The following is a 19,569-nucleotide window of genomic DNA, read 5'->3' as shown; positions in this document are numbered from 1 at the left end:
TTTTGCAGGTGCGTGTCTTGGACATGCGTGTCAAACTTCTTCAAACTACTTCTAGTCCGGCAGCTAAGCTAAATATAGCATAACAATTGTGCATTTTGTGAGGAAAGCACCAAATTTGGCACACTAGTAGACTATCATATTATGAAAAGATCTGGATATTGGGCCATCTCAGATTCAGAGATTTGATTTTTGCAAGATTTGCAGATTTTGCAGATTTGCAAGCTGAGATTGCAACGCCAGGGACGGCCGACTCCTTCCTGCGAGCTGCCCACGTCACCCGCACAAGAAGAGCTCATCAAATCACTGCAGCGGCACTGCACATCCTGCAACACCGTGCGTATGAACGCCACTGTATGACATATGCTGATGATGCAGAAGACCTGCCTGAGTTCGAAGACTGGTGTCACCAGAGAGGTGAAGACATTCCCAACTTTCAGTACTGGGCAACTGTGCTGGAACTAGAGGTGTTGGTACTGGTCTACATGCGTTCTCTGCGGCAGGCTTCATTCACGACGTACCTTGATGCCCTGACGGAACTGATCCCATGGTTCCATGCCTTAGACCACACACACTATGCCAGGTGGGTCCCTGTTCACCTGAGGGACATGGTTGCTCTCCCAATGAAGCACCCAGATGTAGCCAGAGAATTCAGGGCTGGCAACTTCACTGTACAGAAGACGAAGAAGGTGTTCTCTTCGATCCCAATCGAATCGAAATCTTTCAAAAATCAAATCTCTGAATCTGAGATGGCCCTATATCCAGATCTTTTCATAATATGATAGTCTACTAGTGTGCCAAATTTGGTGCTTTCCTCACAAAATGCACAATTGTTATGCTAAGTTGCCCCACTATTCTTCCCCCATAGATTAGCCATCGCAGCAAAGATTGGAATTTCCGTCACAGAAGCGACAGGTCATATATTCTAGTGAGCGAAACACTAATTTTTTTAAATGACATTTCTTGACCCCACAATCCATGGATTTTCTCATGTGCATCAAACTAAGCAAAACTATGTGATCCCATTTGTTGCCCGATTTTATCTTCAATCTAGCAAGGAAAGAGGAAACCAAGCAAGAAGAATCTGCAGCTTCAGAGAGAGCTTATCTTTTTGCTTTTAGCAAAGCTTCAGATAATGCTGATACATTCATAACGACTGATGGTTCAGGTGAATTACGAGTACCCTTGTTGACTTTCCAGTCTAATCTCCACTAGGAAGTTAGCAGAAACGCACAGCTGCACACATTATATAAACACTGGTGCAGAGGGCAACACACAAAGATTCAGCCACCTAAAACCCATTCGGTTATCAAAAACTTCTGCCTCAAGTGATCTAAGGCTGTGAGCATACACGGCAAAATAAATATTTATCTACGCCACCTAAGGTGAACGGGGGTTATGTTTTCACCCCTGTTTGTGTGTCTGTTTTTCTGTGAGCAGGATATTTCGAAATTTAGGATGGATTCGGTCGAAACTTGGTGGGAAAGTTGGGTGCATGACAAAAAAGAATTGATTCAACTTTGGTGAAGATCCGGAACCAGATCCAGATACGATCATTTAAAAAAAAAAACTTTAAGCGATTCTTTACCATTGAGAGATTAGGCCAAAAACGATATATAGCACGATATCTCAAAAAGTTGTGGAAAATTTATGACAAAATTAGATGGATGGTTATGTTAGGTGACAAGAACAAGCCCATTCGACTTTGGTTCAGGTCCAGATCCAGCTCCGGCCTACCAGTGGGATACAAAACGTAAACTGTTCAGCCTGGTGGAGGTATGCACTCTACCGAGTGCCGTTATAGATTATTATTAGTTTCACCATTTATGTGAAGAACATAATTGGAGACAGAAATGAAGAGAGATCATTTTATTTTCTTTACAGGAGCGAGGATCATAGTAGAGCAAAGTAGAGCTGACAGTAGGACAAACATAAGCAGAGAGAGACACAGCTGCTGTCTGCCTAGCAAAGAGATAGGGTAGTGTACGACACAATGTGGAGTCATCTGCAAAAAGGAAGCCAGTTTTTCCAAAGCAGTGGTCATTTATATAGATGAGGAACAAGAGTGGGTCCAACACACTGCCTTGGGGAACTCCTGCTTCCACTGGGAGAGGGAAGTAGAGGCTTGCATTGATGGCGACACATTGTGTGAGTGGAGGAAGTCAACAATCCAGGAATGAAAATGGCCTTCTATGTCACAGACAGAGAGATTGGGAAGTAAAGCAGGATGGCAGACTGTGCTGAATGCCCAATATATTTAAAGGGAGACGGTTCTATCCTATTGTGAGAGTCATGACCTCCGACCATTGCTGATGGAGGAGTAGAATCATGGCCAGAGTTGAGTGACGGTGACGGATTCCAAACTGATGATCAGAGATCAGGTTGTTTGAAAATAGAAAAGATTCTACATCAGAAGCAATGATGGATTCCATGACTTTCCTTGTAATTGGCAGCAAACTCACTGGCCTATGTTTGGTAGGGTCGGTTTCCTTATTGTGAATAGGACTGCTGTTTGCTGACTTTCATTCAGCGGGAAGGCAGCCAAAGGAGCACAAACTGCGTATAATTTTTTTAAAACTTGTTAGATTCGGCATTTAGTAGTTTGCAACAGGTTTAGTCCACAAAGTTATGGAGGTTTGCCATAATATAAAAATTGTGACGGAACATAATTGTCCTCGGGCTATAAGGCAGTGTTAGAGCCTGGTGTTGGCTTAGCGGTTAGGGTGCCGGCTTGGGATCATAGGATCCTGGGTTCAAATCCTGGTCGATGACTGAATTAACACCAGGGGGGTTGACTCAGCCTGTCATCCTTCCGAGGTTGGCAAATTGAGTACCAGTTCACTGGTAATTCCCTGTGCGTCGCAAGAGGCAACCAACAGGGTTGGCGGCAGGAAGGACATCCGGCCATAAAACATTGCTTCAAAAAAGGGGACCACGGTGCCCAAAAAAGGCCAACCCCTGCAGGCCTCTAAAGGTGATTCTATAAGGCAGTGTTAACAGGCATGTACTAAGCACAAAGCTTCCTTAACTATGATTGGCAGACTGATTGAAGTAACACCAGCAGAAATAAATTTACAAGAAAAATGTGTGACCACTTATTTCACATGCGACATGTCACAGGTCTACAAGAGCTTTGCATTATTGTTGTGTTGTTGTTGTTTGGGATATTGTTGGGGGTCGATTTTTGAAATGCGCACCCATTGGTTGGACAACTGCCAAAGCACACCCACATCTGTTGCTTGACTCCACCCACCATAGTACTGAAACAAAATGATGTGGTTGCCATCTTGGTTTTCGGGTGAGTGCCTAACACATTAGGCCTGTCGGCATTTTGCTGATTATACACTGCCTGAGTTTGTTGCATCAGATTTCCATTGGCTTTGTTTGGGTCGAGTGTTATTGACAATGAGGGACACCGAAAAAATCTAATCATATGTCGAATAATAGTACGGCTTAATCAAGGCTGTCAGAACGCATGGTAATCAAGTCTTACATTACAGCTCAATAGAATACTGTTCCCCCCTCTGGGCCAGTGCTCCTGCCTCACACCTAGCTCGGCTTCGCGCTGTTGAAACCAAAGCTTTCAGAATCATTGGAATCTCCCGCGATGAAGCTTACTCCGAGGGCCTTTCACTCACTCATCGCAGGCAGGTTGGTGGTCTTTCTGTCTTCTGCCGACTCCTCTCCGGCCGAGCTCCCCTAGCTCTCTCTGTGCTCTGTCCCGCAAATATTCCTACAGGTCGCGCAAGATCTGCCTGCAACCCTCTTATGGTTAAACTGCCAAAATCAAGACTCTCTGCTCACCTTCACTCTTTCATCCTCTTTTCTCCCGCCTCTGGAACAAACTCCCTCACTTCAATCAATCCTACTCCTCCCTCCAGGTCTTTAAAACAGCTGTTCACCACCATCTCTTATCTTCTCCCATCCAAAACCTTGATCTTTTCTACCCCCACTAATTCACCCCAGATCCACTTTTTTTAAATACCAACTTCTTTCCTGGAAGTCCTTGCAGTGTCCATGTGTTCTATACCTCTCCATCCCCCCTTCACACGCCTCCTCCCCCCCAAGCCCTCTCCCTCCCACAGATCTCCCGATGTCCCTGCTCTCAAATGTTGTGTTTGTTTGCTTCCCCCTCTCTCCCCATCTTGTCTACCGCTCCCCTTATTATATGTTTTATGTGTCTGTTTGATTTTTTTGTGTGATTAATGTTAGCTCTTTCACGAGCCTCGATATTGTATACAAAAAAAAAAAATGACAAGACAAAATCAAGTGTTATGTTATGCAAATTACTTTTAAAAAATGCTTAACATAATTTTTTAACATCCTCATATTGGGATTAAGCAATCCGTGACCGTGTGACGAATCAGCTCGTTCTGATATATGCATGGGGATGTTGTCATGGATGAGAGCTGTCGAGTTAATATTTCAATAGCGCACTAATGTTTGTTTCTCAATTGTGCTGTTCATCTTTTAAGAGTGCTTTAAATGCGTGTTTCCCAATCGGGCCGTTGCTAGATTCTGTCACAGGTTGTGACCACAGTTCAGTCAGTTAGGTCATTCTTGTGACCACAGTTGTGACCACAGTCCGGTGTGACCACAGCTCTATATTTTAGAGAAACAAAAATAAACCAAGGTGGAAAAAAGAGGGTAATAACAAAGGTTAACTAGAACATTGCTCGGTGGAGCACAGTCCTCTGCCAGGCTGAACAGTTTACGTTTTGCATCTCACCGATAGGCCAGATCAACATCCAGACCTGAACGAAAATCTAATTGGCTTGTTCTTGCCAGCTAATTAACTCATCCACCAAGTCTTGTCATAATCCATCCATCACTTTTTGAGATATCCTGCAATACAGTATATCGCTTTTGACCCTATCTCTCAATGGTGAAGAATCACTTAAAATTCTTGTATCTGGATCCCGATTGTCACTAAAATCGAATCAATTCGTCCTTTTCATACACCCAACCTCTTCACCAAGTTGCATCTGAATCTGTCCATAACTTTTTCAGACATCCTGCTCACAGACAGTTAGGCAGACAGACAAACAAAGGTGAAAACATAACCTCCATCCACCTTCAGTGGGGGAGGTAATTACGAATTCAAAAGGAAAATAAATAATTAATGCCATTGTGGAACATCATTGTGGGTAAGTTCAAACAAATTACCTGTTGTAAACTCCATCATTACATTAACCTTACAAGTGTTGTGATACAGGTTAATACACCGATGGTGTAATGGTTAGAGCGTCTGTTCTGACTCTGGTAGGTCGGCGTTTCTATCCCCGGCTGAGTCATACTTAAGACTTTAAATTAAAGAGGATACAGCACGGACAAACAACCATAGGCAGGAGGAAATTCTTCTTTAATTACTCCGCTGATTTTGGAGAAAAAAAAGGGACGTCGTTGGTACCCCGAGTACCCCGGACGTTACATCATTTCCCCAAAGCTCAGTGACTATGCTTGTCTGAAGTCCGGTGTTGTCTCATGTATTTGTCTAAATGTATGTGAGTGATTTGTGTTGCATCTCCTCCATGAGCCTTACACCATATACAAAAACAAAACATTGCAAGTTAAGAAAACATCAATTTGAAGAAGCAGCACAGAATGAACACAAATCCAACTCTTTTCTCTCTATCTGTTGCTTTTGCCAGGGCTTTAGGCCTACATTTAATGGCTTTCTTTTGTGTCTGATATTTTACCATTGATAGGTGTTTGTTGACCCACTTCGTGAAGGTTTTCTTCTGGACCTGATCACGTTCATCTGCAAAACAAAGGAGGAAATCCTTAATAAAAAATAACTACCTCCTCAAGGACATGCATGTAAGAGTGTATAGGTAGAACAACTAGATACCATATAAAACATTTAAAGGAACCCATATAAATCAATATCACCTTTACATTTATTGTCCTCCATGTGAAGGATATTGAAGTATCATGTAATGTGAAGTATTGTTCTTCCTAAATATCTCTTTGGAGAAGAATTGCGAAAAAGGAATAAAATACTCATTTGGATACACTTTTAGGTCGAACTTTTCTTTTAAAAAGATTCTTTATTTACAGTCACAGGTCTAGGATGAGTCCACGAAGCATAAAAACGGGTTCCAGGAAGTTACTTGAGCAGGACCAAAAGAAAGACAACATTCATATTTTAACACATTCTGAGAAAACAAGCACGTGCTACCCAAGATATGATGATTTCAACAACTCCAGGGGATGGGGACTCAATTTTGCAAAGTTGAAGTAGAATTATAGGAGAAATAAAGAACGCAACACCATCTTTATTTCAAAATCACTGAAACAAGTTTTTTTTAAGTATCATCCCCCCCCCAGTCTTTCAAGTCCACTGTGTCATGTTCACACTGGATGACATTCTGATGCCATATTTAAACAGCAGAACAAACTACTAAAAAATATCTAACTTACCAGGTCCATAAGGAGCATCCATGGTGTTTTTGGGCAGTTAACAGGTGTAGAATACCTCTTGCTAAATTATTAGAACGAGCGCATTAACAGGCTGAGGTTGTGCCATCAGCCTCTACAAACCCACGGAGCGTACTGTGCAGCCCAGTCACAACTCCACAATGCTTGGTGTGCAGAGCTTGTCCCGGTGCGCTTCAACTACCCTTCCTCTGCACGGAGCTTCATCAACACACGCCCATATCTGCCTAGCATGAAGATTGAAGACTTGCGTCAAAGAGAGAAAAATGCTCTCAAGAAGATAACTTCGTGGCATATTAAAGAAAGTATGTGCTCAATCTTCCAGGAATCCTTATGTACTAGGGTGTTCAACATTCCGAGAGAAAGTGCCAGATGTCCTCTCGATCAACACACAGAGTTAATGCAAACCAAGTTTTGGTTGCATTTTTGAAGTACGATTCGTGCCGTTGTACACACATGTCCTCGATTAGAGTAGCTTTGCAACAATGGGGTGAGAATGACACGACGATGATCATCAAATTGTCTCCCTGGCGCGTGACAAGTCACATCTGCTCGTCAGATATCCTTTCCCAAATGTACTTTCAACCTCTCAAATGTTTTAATACAGACATGCCATTAATCTTGATGAAGCAATACAACAAATCTATGTGATATATACATGGTGATCCAGTGTACTGGAAAAATGATTCCAGGTTATCCGTTGACATTGTGCCTTTGCCAAATTAAAAATTCCATTCTTCTCATTCTCTGGCCAATACCGGAGTTGCTGACCTTAACGGTGGAATGAGTTTTAGACAGCAATAACAGTTAATCTACGAATATCACATAAGAAACATTTAAATTAATTCTCCGATAGATTGAAAAATCATTTTGGAGGGGAAGAGCCAGGCTTCACAGGGAAGCGAAATAGTTCAATCTTGGTTTCATCAGACCACAGAATCTTGTTTCTCACAGTCTGAGAGTCCTTTAGGTGCTTTTTTGCAAACTCCGAGCGGGCTTTCATGTGTCTTTCACTGAGGAGAGGCTTCCGTCTGGCCACTCTGCCATTAAGCCCAGATCGGTGGAGTGTTGCAGTGATGGTTGTCCTTCTGGAAGTTTCTCCCATCTCCACACAGGATCTCTGGAGCTCAGCCAGAGTGACCATCCGGTTTCTTGGTCGCCTCTCTTACCAAGGCCCTTCTCCCTCGATTGCTCAGTTTGGCCGGACGGCCCGCTCTAGGAAGAGTCCTGGTTGTTCCAAACTTCTTCCATTTAAGAATTATGGAGGCCACTGTGCTCTTGGAACCTTCAATGCAGCAGAATTTTTTTGTAGGCTTCCCCAGATCTGTGCTTCGACACAATCCTGTGTCTGAGCCCTGCAGGCAGTTCCTTCGACCTCATGGCTTGGTTTTTGCTCTGATATGCATTGTCAGCCGTGAGACCTTATATAGACAGGTGTGTGTCTTTCCAAATCATGTCCAATCAATTGAATTTACCACAGGTGGACTCCAATCAAGGTGTAGAAACATGTCAAAGATGATCAAGAGAAATGGGAGGCACTTGAACTAAATTTCAGGTGTCATAGCAAAGGGTCTGAATACTTATGTCAATGTGATATTTCAGTTTTTTCTTTTTAATAAATTTGCAAAACTTTCTAAAATCCTGTTTTCTCTTTGTCATTATGGGGTATTGAGTGTAGATTGATGAGGGGAAAAATGAATTTAAACGATTTCAGCATAAGGCTGCAACATAACAAAATGTGAAAAAAGTGAAGGGGTCTGAATACTTTCTGAATGCACTGTATATGTAATTGCAAATACACTGTGAGGGTAATGGCAGGAGGGGGAATTGAGAGATTTAAAATTGAAAAAAAAAATCAGAAAAGGCCAAAAGGAGAAGTGTTTTGTGTACAACTTATACTTTAAGAGTACAAGGCAGTTCAGGATTCCTCACAAAGGATGAAAAAAAAAATCCTTAATAATTTTTTTTTTTAATTTGCATTACTTCTTCTTTCCCCTTTAGAGGCTAGGGGTGAGGTCCAATGGTACCGAGCTTCGGCCCTGCCTTGAAAACGATCCTCCTCCACTTCCCTCTGTCCTCAGCCAACTCTTCCCACTCTCCAACCACAGCCACCTTACTGATATCCTTACTCACACAATCTTCCCATTTCAACCTCGGTCTACCCCTTTACCTCCAACCTTCCAGCCTCAACCTATTACGTGATACTTCAATATCCTTCACATGGAGGAGTATGCACTTAAAGGTGATGTTTATTTATATGGGTTCCTTTAATGTCAGGAAATGTGGGAAAAGAAGGGGGGAGGTAAACGAAGTTTGGAAGAAAAGCAAATACATTGCAGAGAGGGGCACGTGTGGAGTAGACACTTGTGCAAAAGCCTCAGTGACATTTAGGATTTACAATATATGGATGCTATGATATTGCCATTTGCACTCGGTCATCTGCCATCTGCTTGGAAATCTGCCAACATCATTGCATTACAGGAAAACTGCAAAAGCTGACCCCCTTATCGACTGACCTCTCAGCTTACTTCCAGTCATCAGCAAGGTCATGGAATCTATCATCACAGTTGATATGAAATCCTTCCTTTTCTCAAACCTCATCTCAGATCACCAATTTGGTTTCAGACCAGGTCACTCCACCTTGGACATGCTGTGTCTACTCACCCAACAATGGATGGAGGCCCTCAATGTCAGACATGTTATCAGGGCCATCTCTTTGGACATATCTCGAGCTTTTGATACAGTCTGGCATCCCGTCTTACTCTCCAAACTGTCTATGGCACCCAAGGCCGACTCCACACATGGCAAACTGACTTCCTCTACTCTTGTAGCCAACGTGTGGCACTCAACGGAATTCTTTCAACCCCTCTCCCTGTCAAGGTTGGAGTGCTCCCAGTGTTCTAGGGGCCAGTCCTATTTCCTAATCCTCATCAATGCTCTCTCTGAATCTCTGGAAAACCCTCTTTATTTATTTGCTGATGACTCCACCCTCTGCCGTGACAACCCTCACCATTCAGACAGGCACGCTGCAGCCTCTTCCCTCTCTTCAGACCTTGAAAAAAATCTCAAGCTGGTCAAACATTTGGAATGCCTTTAAACACTGAGAAATCCCACACACGTACTCTCTGTCTCGGAAAAGACCGTATGGCAAACCCTCCAATACAGTATACTTTCTTAAGAATCCTCTTAAGGAAGTTCAGTCACTCAAACTCCTGGGTCTCACTATCAGCAATTATATTTCATGGAAAAAACACATTTCAAAGTTTGCCTCCAAAGCCAGTCACGAACTGGGCATCCTGCATAATACAAAGTCCTTCCTTAACACACCTGATCTCCTATCCTCCTACAAGGTTTTCATCCACAGCTTGATGGATACTGCTTTCCCCTCTGTGCTGGCTCCCCTGTCTCACATCTTGTTTAGCTTGACGCAGTGGAAACTAAGGCCTTTAAGGACATTGGAATCTCCAGTAATTTAGCTGAGTCTTTGGGTCAATCACTTAGCCATCGTAGACAGGTTGGTGGTCTCTCTGTCTTCTTCAATCTCCTTTCTGGTCATGCACCCTCTGCTCTTCTTTTTCCGTGCTTTGTCCCCCCTCCCTCCAAGTTTTCTGCCGAGTACTCACGGTCCACGATTAACTCCCTTCTCGTGAAACTCCCAAAATCCAGCTTCACTGCACACCTTCACTCATTTGTTCCTCATTTCCCCCACTTGTGGACCAACTTCCACATTCTCTTCAACCTTGCCTCCAAACAGCTGTTCACCACAATCTCAAATCACCCCTCATCCAAAACCATGACCAGGATGACTTTTATACCCCCATTATCTACCCTTCTCAAGCCCACCCCCTTCCAAATTTCCAGTCTCCCTCCTGAGAGTTTGCTTCTGTATCCATCTTGTCCATCCCAAGAGTGCCCCCTACCTCTCATTCATCCCCACACCCATTGTATGACCAAGTATCCCTCTATTTTGTCCTTCAACTTTTCTGTTTCCCCACCTCCCTCCTCTCTCTCTACTGTTCCTTTTGTTCTGTTGCATCCTGATCCATTCAGTCTTCCACGAGCCTTGACTCTATATAAATAAATAAATAAATAGGGTTGAATTGACAACAGAACTGAGAAGGCTCTCAGGTGTCGTTGTCCATCCATCAACAGTACAAAGGTCACTTTGAAATCATGACTTAAGGGATGTGTTGCAGCAAGAAAACGTCAACAAGACTAAAAGGACAAAATATTCACAAGAATAGAAACAAGTACAGATACATTCAAAGTACACCGCCCCATGCCAAATAATTAAATATCCTACAGCGCGGCATTGCCGGGCCGCCTCCGGCGCCCGGCAATACCGCAGTGCAGCTCATAGAGGCTGCATTGGGAGGGAGAGGTGTACACTAATTGATTGATTAATTGTATAATTAAAATCAATAAAAGATTATCACAAAATATTTTCTTAATCAATTGGCTAATAGCATAACAAAACCACTAGTGCTTCATCCGAAGATGTATCTTTTAGAAATTTAATCAAATAAGTCATTAATAAAAAATTAAATAATTAATTGATTAATCAATAAGTAATTCATCGATTAATCAATAAATAATGAATCGATTAAATGATTAATCAATAAATCAAAAATATCCTTGATAGCCACATCACTTGGTCACTGTCATGTCCAAATATTAGCTTCCCAGCTCAAAAGGTGCCTGAGATATTGGCCAAATGAGAAAGAAAATAAATAAATGATTAATAATGAAAGTAAATAAATAATAATCATTAAAAAATTAAATTATCAATCAATTCGGTCACAGAACACATAAAGCACCACCATTTCATCAGAATCTGTAACTGAAATTTTTTTTTTTTTTTAGTGATTAATCGAATAATTAAATAATTAATCGATTCATTGATTAATTGATTAATCAATAAATCAAAAATATCCTTGATGGAAACATCACTTGGTCACTCATGTCCAAATATTAGCTTCTGAGCTCAAAAGGTGCCTGAGATATTGGCCAAATGAGAAAAGATAAATAAATGATTAATAATGAAAATAAATAAATAAAAATCATAAAAAAATTAAATTATTAATCAATTCAGTCAGAGAACACATAAACCACCACCATTTCATCAGAATCTGTAACTTAAAAAAAAATAAATGTCATTAATCGAATAATTAAATAATTAATCGATTAATTGATCAATTAATAAATCAAAAATAGCCTTTGCAGCTAAATCACCTGGTCATTGGCATGTCCAAATATCAGCTTCCTAACTCAAAAGGTGCCTGAGTTAATGGTCAGAAGAGAAAGGAAATTTGATTAATTAAATAAGTACTTAATTAATCGCTAATAATTAAATAACTCCTCAATTAATTGATTATTCAAAAAACAAAAAAATACCGTTTTTGACAAAGGACTTGCTCACTACTGTGCCGAAATTTCAGCTTCTTCGCTCAAAGGATAGCTGAGATATCGCCCGGACAACCAAGAAAGAAAACAAACAAACAGAGTGAAAACTGAGTACTGTACTCCCTTTCAGCGCGCGTCACTGCCTAGCCCCATTCGGGGCCCAGCAATGACGATTTGCAATGCCTGGAGATGGCATAGGAAAGGTGCGGTGTACAATAGGATTATGGAACAATGGTCGAAGGTGCTTTGGACAGATGAGTCAAAGTTTCAGATATTTGGATCTAATTGAAGACAGGATTTGAGGCTGTGAAAAACGAAAACTTATAAAAAGCCTCGATTGAAGGCAACAATTAACTGCCTAAAGTGAATCGAGCCACCCTGGGGCACAATTGAGTATGGTATTCTAAGGACTCACTTCAAGTACCGTAGTTAAGCGACTACGCTTAAAGGAAGATGGAGGCAGGTGAGATGGGCGGGGTCACACAGGGAACGGCGAGGTAGGCGTGGCTCCAAGGAAACAGCGAGATGGGCGGGGTCACACAGCACAGCACAGCCACAGTACAATAATTATTGCTTGAAACTTGAAACTTCATGTTACACTCAGCTTGAAGATCCAAAAATAAGCAAAATCATCCAGAACACTCAGCTGGAGTAATTAAAACTTATTTGCAAAAGAAAGAGGAAGTTGGAGTCCTTTAACACTTGAAATTATGGACCCCTTAAAGGCCAAATCTCAATATCATTGAGATATGCGCTTTGAGGGGAGCATGCTGCTGCTACTACTACTACTACTACTACTACTACTACTACTACTACTACTACTACATCTGTAACAGCTCAATTATTCCCACCTACAAGTAGCTCATGAACTGGCTGGCCAGGCCTGACATTTGACTGAAGGTTATTTAGGCAGGTATTTGTAATTCATTCAAGGCGCCATTGATAACTCGTCGACTCTTCACAAAAGACACCATGGAATCTTCAACATCCACCAACCAATGCTAGCTGATGAGACACCCGGCTTCATGTCGCTCCCAAGGATTGAGCACTTCGTGATGCAAAATCCTGCACGTGACACAGCAATCCGACGTCTGTCTTTTAGTAAGGAATCAAACGCAGAACAATTAGCAATACAGCTCCAAGGTAAGTGTGCTACCTCGAGGTCATCCGAACTTGGTCAAGGAACGTTTCAAGTGTGAAGCCTTCAAAGGAAGAGGGAGATTGTGAGGTCTTCAAAGGAGGCTGGAGGGTGTAAGGCCTTCAAAGGAAGATGGAGGGTGTGAGGCCTTCAAAGGAAGATGGCGGGTGAGGTTTTCAAAGGAAGATGGAGGATGTGAGGTCTTCAAAGGAAGATGGAGGATGTGAGGTCTTCAAAGGAAGATGGAGGATGTGAGGTCTTCAAAGGAAGATGGAGGCTGTGAGGTCTTCAAAGGAAGATGGAGGCTGTGAGGTTTTGAAAGGAAGATGGAGATTGTGAGGCCTTCAAAGGAAAATTGTGGGTGTGAGGTTTTCAAAGGAAGATGGAGGGTGTGAGGTCTTCAAAGGAAGATGGAGGATGTGAGGTCTTCAAAGGAAGATGGAGGCTGTGAGGTCTTCAAAGGAAGATGGAGGGAGTGAGGCCTTCAAAGGAAGATGGAGGGTGTGAGGTCTTCAAAGGTAGATAGAGGATGTGAGGTTTTCAAAGGAAGATGGAGGGTGTGAGGTCTTCAAAGGAAGATGGAGGGAGTGAGGCCTTCAAAGGAAGATGGAGGGTGTGAGGTCTTCAAAGGAAGATGGAAGGTGTGCGGCCTTTATAGGAAGATGGAGGATGTGAGGCCTTCAAAGGAAGATGGAGGGTGTGCGGCCTTTATAGGAAGATGGAGGATGTGAGGCCTTCAAAGGAAGATGGAGGGAGTGAGGCCTTTAAAGGAGGATGGAGGGTGTGAGGTCTTCTTCGTAGTCCTGATATTTCCACCTGGTACACAGCGGCTCTAATTCTTATGAAGACTACTTTTACATTGCATTTTTGTTCATTGTTCTTTTACATCCATCACGAAACTAGGCACGGGATATTGATCACAAACAGGTGCAAAGGCTCTCACTGTTTGAAAGGGAACGGTGAGGTTAACTAAAAGAGCCGTACCATTTATTATCACGGTACGAATAGTCGCTGCTAACAATGCAAAGTATTGGTGTGATGAACAGCAATCATTTATACAAAAGAAACGTGGTAGGTCAGTGATGCTGAGTGAACATGAGGGCATTACATGTTTTGGCAAATTTTTGGAATGTCAGCAGGAGATCCAGAGAACCGGAGAGATGGGTGGGGCTCCAAGGAAGCGGCGAGATGGGCGGGGTCACACAGGGAACGACGAGGTAGGCGTGGCTCCAAGGAAGCGGCGAGATGGGCGGGGTCACACAGGGAACGGCGAGGAAGGCGTGGCTCCAAGGAAACAGCGACATGAGATGGGCGGGGTCACACAGGGAACGGCGAGGTAGGCGTGGCTCCAAGGAAACAGCGAGATGGGCGGGGTCACACAGGGAACGGCGGGATAAGAGGATGACCATGCGAGGCAGGATATTCGTCGAAATAATCAAAAAGAATCGAGGATCTTGGGAGACACCAAGCGAATGAGCAATGACAAGAGACGATATAACGGATAACGAGGAGGGTAGTGGTGATGAACGGGAGACATGGCTAGTGGGTGGGAATAATGAGTCGGGGGGCCGGACTCACACTCACCGACGCAACACATGCGGTCCGCCAGCCCCCTGCCTCCCTCCGTGCAGGGAACCCCGAGGTTTGCCGTGTGGACGCGATGTCCCCACGAGGCGGCACCCATTCGCGTGATCCGCGAAACGCTGCGCGCATTTTCCCGCTCCATTCGTAGCCCGACCCCGAGGTCTAGTCCCGGAACAGGGCAGGAATCCGTCCTGAGCGCGTTTCGCGGGGTCGGGAGTCACGGCTCCGCCAGCCTCAGGAACCCAAGCTCCCGGACACGCCTCCGGGCCCCGGGGAGACGGGTGGGCGATCGGTCCCGTTACAAGGGAAACGCGGCCCGTTCCTGGTACAGCAGCGCGTCGAGGCTCATTAAACAGCGGACCTGATGACAAATTCGGGACACGGACCCGGGCGGGGTACACATTGGGGATGGAGGACACGCGTCGAATTCCTTTTAATACTGGAGAGTCAAGTTGTACATCATGGAGACCGGGAAATTCACAGGGATACCGATTATGGATTATTCCATACATCGTTGTGATGTCAGGACACACAGTGGGGCTTGGGGGAGATACCCAGGGAATATATTATTACATACACACCGAGGTGTGGGTACACAGACTAGGGAAGGGGAGCGTACACACGACATGTTTAACCCTTAGATTCCATTCGGTGACCTGGATGTTATGCAGGTGCACGTTGTTTATACTGTAGGTACCTATGCCTGTGCGAAATTGTTCATTGCAAGTTTTAACACGTTGCATTGATCATGTATCGTGAAGTACACTGACCCTCAATGTAGGTACATACGTACACGTACAGTACAACTTTGGTACAGTGAATAAAGTGTGCGAAGATCATTCGTGAAACTTTCAGTTGTGATGATTTAACATTGGGGCCCCACGTGGTACCCACCCCGAAAATAAAAACCATGGCTATATAACCCGCGTGTTGTGATTGTTGATGTCCCTCTTCCCCCCCTTTCCCCATGCCCTCTTGGGTCCTGAGTGTGCTCGTGGAGTGGGTGATTGTGTTGGGGGTCTAGACGGGCCTGTGGGCCTCCGGTATCAATATTTCCTTGTGTAACCTACATCCGACAGTGTTCATTTTCCCCCCACAAATCCTTGCGCTGCGGTTTGGACACACGTGCTACGTGCGCTCCTGTCCTCCCAGCGCAGGAAAGCACAGAGTAGGGAAACGTCGGGCACCGCGTGCAGGTCCCACGTGTTGTGAGCCAAGCTCGAACCACATGATTAGACGTCTTACCAAGGGGGGAAGAGTGGGGTGGGGGAGGGAACACATGACTGTTCCTGCTGGCACACTCATTTAACAACCTTTCTGCTCAATAAAAATAATAATAAAATATATATATATATATATATATATATATATACTGTATATATATATATATATATATATATATATATATATATATATATATATATATATATATATATATATATATATATATATATATATATATATATATATATATATATATATATCTGTGCAGTGTGTTGTGTTGTGTTGTGTTGTGTTGTCTCGTCACTGAACTACTTTCTCAAACTTTTGTGAAATCGTACCAACCTTCTGGTATGCACATATCTCTCCCGTCGGTATGTCCTAAGGGTTTTTTTGGAAAAATTTTCCAATTTATTTTATTTTTTGGGGAATTTTTTTGGGAAAATGTTATTTTTCAACTTCAATTGTTTATAAAATGTGACATCACGTATATTACAAATATATTTGTGCAAAATAATTGTTTGAATTATGATTGGTTTAAACCATGACAAAACGGCAACTCAGGTACAGTCATTTATCTATACTAGGGCATGCCCGTACTATATATAAGCTAGGACGTGCCCGTACGTGGGTGCCCGTTCCTTGCCAAAAAAAAAAAAAAAAAAAAATTTGTGTAGGGGTGTGTGTGTGTAAACATCCTAGGGCGTGCCCGTACGTGGGTGCAAAAAAACATGCGTGCAAACAACAACAACAAAAAAAAACTTTGAAACCACGTGGCAGTAACGACCACAGAACCCCCCCCCCCCCTCTATTTACATGAATGGTTTGGTCCATTCGCAACGACCACAGAACCCCCCCCTCTATTTACATGCAATGGTTTGGTCCAAAGCGAACGGCTTGCAGTGTTTGGTAAAGAAATCGCCATAGCTCGGTAACTACTTCTCCGATTAATATGAAACCTTGAAAAGGCACATCCTCGGGTCCCCAGCAATATACCTGGCAAGTTTAAAGTATATCGGACCGGTAGTTGTCGAGAAACAGCGGTCACAGACAAACATACACACATACACACATACACACATACACACATACACACATACAAACACACATACACACAGAGATTAATGGGATTATAGATAGACTAGGGCATGCCCGTACTATATATATATCTAAAAGTATATCCCCCCCTCTATTTACATGCAATGGTTTGGTCCAAAGCGAACGGCTTGCGAGTACGGTGACAATCCCCCCCCTCTATTTACATGAAATGGTTTGGTCCAAAGCGAACGGCTTGCGGAGTTTGGTAAAGAAATCGCCATCGCGTGCACAAACGCGCAGGAAAGCGAATGAATCGCAAAATCGTTTTTATTAGTTTTAAAACATAGTTTAACGCCAACATAGTTTGCAAACGTGAAATAAATGAATACGCTCTCAAATGTGCCATCCGAGGCAGAGTGTGTCCTCCACGTTCGGCACACGCGATCGTTCGCTGCTCTCTGATTGGTTGAATCGTTTTTTGGACATAGCTCGGTAAGTAATTGTCCGATTAATATGAAACCTTGAAAAGGCACATCCTCGGGTCCCCAGCAATATACCTGGCAAGTTAAAAGTATATCGGACCCGTGGTTGTCGAGAAACAGCGGTCACAGACAAACAGACGTACAAACGTACAAACGTACAGAGATTACTGGAATTATAGATAGAAATACGTGGTGACGTATTTTGAATTATGTGGTGGTGAGGTATTTTGAATTATGTGGTGGTGAGGTGTTTTTAAATTACATGGTGGTGAGGTGTTTTGAATTACATGCTGGTGAGGTATTTATAATTATGTGGTGCTGAGGTGTTTTTAATTATGTGGTGGTGAGGTGTTTTTAAATGACATGGTGTTGAGGTGTTTATAAATCACATGGTGGTGAGGTGTTTTGATTTACGTGGTGGTGAAGTATTTATAATTATGTGGTGGTGAGGTGTTTTTAATTATGTGGTGGTGAGGTGTTTTGAATTAGTTGGTGATGAGGTGTTTTGAATTACTTGGTGGTGAGGTGTTTTTAAATGACGTGGTGATGAGGTGTTTTTAATTTCGTGGCTGTGAGGTGTTTTGAATTACTTGATGGTGAGGTGTTTTGAATTACGTGCTGGTGAGGTATTTATAATTATGTGGTGATGAGGTGTTTTGAATTAATTGGTGGTGAGGTGTTTTTATTATGTTTTATGGCTGTGAGGTGTTTTGAATTATGTGGTGGTGAGGTGTTTTAAATTACTTGGTAGTGAGGTGTTTTGAATTACTTGGTGGTGTGGTGCTTTAAATTACATGGTGGTGAGGTGTTTTGAATTACGTGGTGGTGCGGTGTTTTGAATTACTTGGTGGTGAGGTGTTTTGAATTACTTGGTGGTGAGGTGTTTTGAATTACTTGGTGGTGAGGTGTTTTGAATTACTTGGTGGTGAGGTGTTTTGAATTACTTGGTGGTGAGGTGTTTTGAATTACTTGGTGGTGAGGTGTTTTAAATTACTTGGTGGTGAGGTGTTTTGAATTACGTGGTGGTGCGGTGTTTTGAATTACTTGGTGGTGAGGTGTTTTGAATTACGTGGTGGTGCGGTGTTTTGAATTACGTGGTGGTGTGGTGTTTTGAATTATGTGGTGGTGCGGTGTTTTGAATTACGTGGTGGTGCGGTGTTTTGAATTACGTGGTGGTGAGGTGTTTTGAATTACGTGGTGGTGCGGTGTTTTGAATTACGTGGTGGTGCGGTGTTTTGAATTACGTGGTGGTGCGGTGTTTTGAATTACGTGGTGGTGCGGTGTTTTGAATTACGTGTTGGTGCGGTGTTTTGAATTACGTGGTGGTGCGGTGTTTTGAATTACTTGGTGGTGAGGTGTTTTGAATTACTTGGTGGTGAGGTGTTTTGAATTACTTGGTGGTGAGGTGTTTTGAATTACTTGGTGGTGAGGTGTTTTGAATTTCGTGGTGGTGAGGTGTTTTGAATTACGTGGTGGTGCGGTGTTTTGAATTACTTGGTGGTGAGGTGTTTTGAATTACTTGGTGGTGAGGTGTTTTGAATTACTTGGTGGTGAGGTGTTTTAAATTACTTGGTGGTGAGGTGTTTTGAATTACGTGGTGGTGCGGTGTTTTAAATTACTTGGTGGTGAGGTGTTTTGAATTACGTGATGGTGCGGTGTTTTGAATTACGTGGTGGTGCGGTGTTTTGAATTACGTGGTGGTGCGGTGTTTTGAATTACTTGGTGGTGCGGTGTTTTGAATAACGTGGTGGTGCGGTGTTTTGAATTACGTGGTGGTGTGGTGTTTTGAATTACTTGGTGGTGAGGTGTTTTGAATTACTTGGTGGTGAGGTGTTTTGAATTACGTGGTGGTGAGGTGTTTTGAATTACGTGGTGGTGAGGTGTTTTGAATTACTTGGTGGTGAGGTGTTTTGAATTACTTGGTGGTGAGGTGTTTTGAATTACTTGGTGGTGAGGTGTTTTGAATTACGTGGTGGTGAGGTGTTTTGAATTACGTGGTGGTGCAGTGTTTTGAATTACTTGGTGGTGAGGTGTTTTGAATTACTTGGTGGTGAGGTGTTTTAAATTACTTGGTGGTGAGGTGTTTTGAATTACGTGGTGGTGCGGTGTTTTGAATTACTTGGTGGTGCGGTGTTTTGAATTACTTGGTGGTGAGGTGTTTTGAATTACGTGGTGGTGCGGTGTTTTGAATTATTTGGTGGTGAGGTGTTTTGAATTACGTGGTGGTGCGGTGTTTTGAATTACTTGGTGGTGAGGTGTTTTGAATTA

General features: G+C 43.0%; 1 protein-coding gene across 6 annotated transcripts in view; it reads right to left on the bottom strand.

The window, feature by feature from the left end:
- Positions 1–19,569, bottom strand: part of PLEC (plectin) — a 210,202-nt gene that overhangs the window by 96,953 nt on the left and 93,680 nt on the right. For 4 of the 6 annotated variants that reach the window (XM_078783364.1, XM_068124605.2, XM_078783365.1 and 1 more), the window contains exon 2: positions 5,697–5,758. In XM_078783364.1, coding sequence (XP_078639490.1) covers positions 5,697–5,758 — 62 coding nt within the window. Of the gene's footprint in view, positions 1–5,696; positions 5,759–14,560; positions 14,802–19,569 lie in introns of those variants that run through there. The other 2 variants (XM_078783363.1, XM_078783362.1) reach the window with 2 other exon arrangements.

The sequence above is a fragment of the Myxine glutinosa genome, chromosome 8, assembly GCF_964187855.1.
Source record: "Myxine glutinosa chromosome 8, kmMyxGlut1.1, whole genome shotgun sequence".
Taxonomy (NCBI): Eukaryota; Metazoa; Chordata; class Myxini; order Myxiniformes; family Myxinidae; genus Myxine; species Myxine glutinosa.
This window is presented reverse-complemented; position numbering and strand designations above follow the sequence as displayed.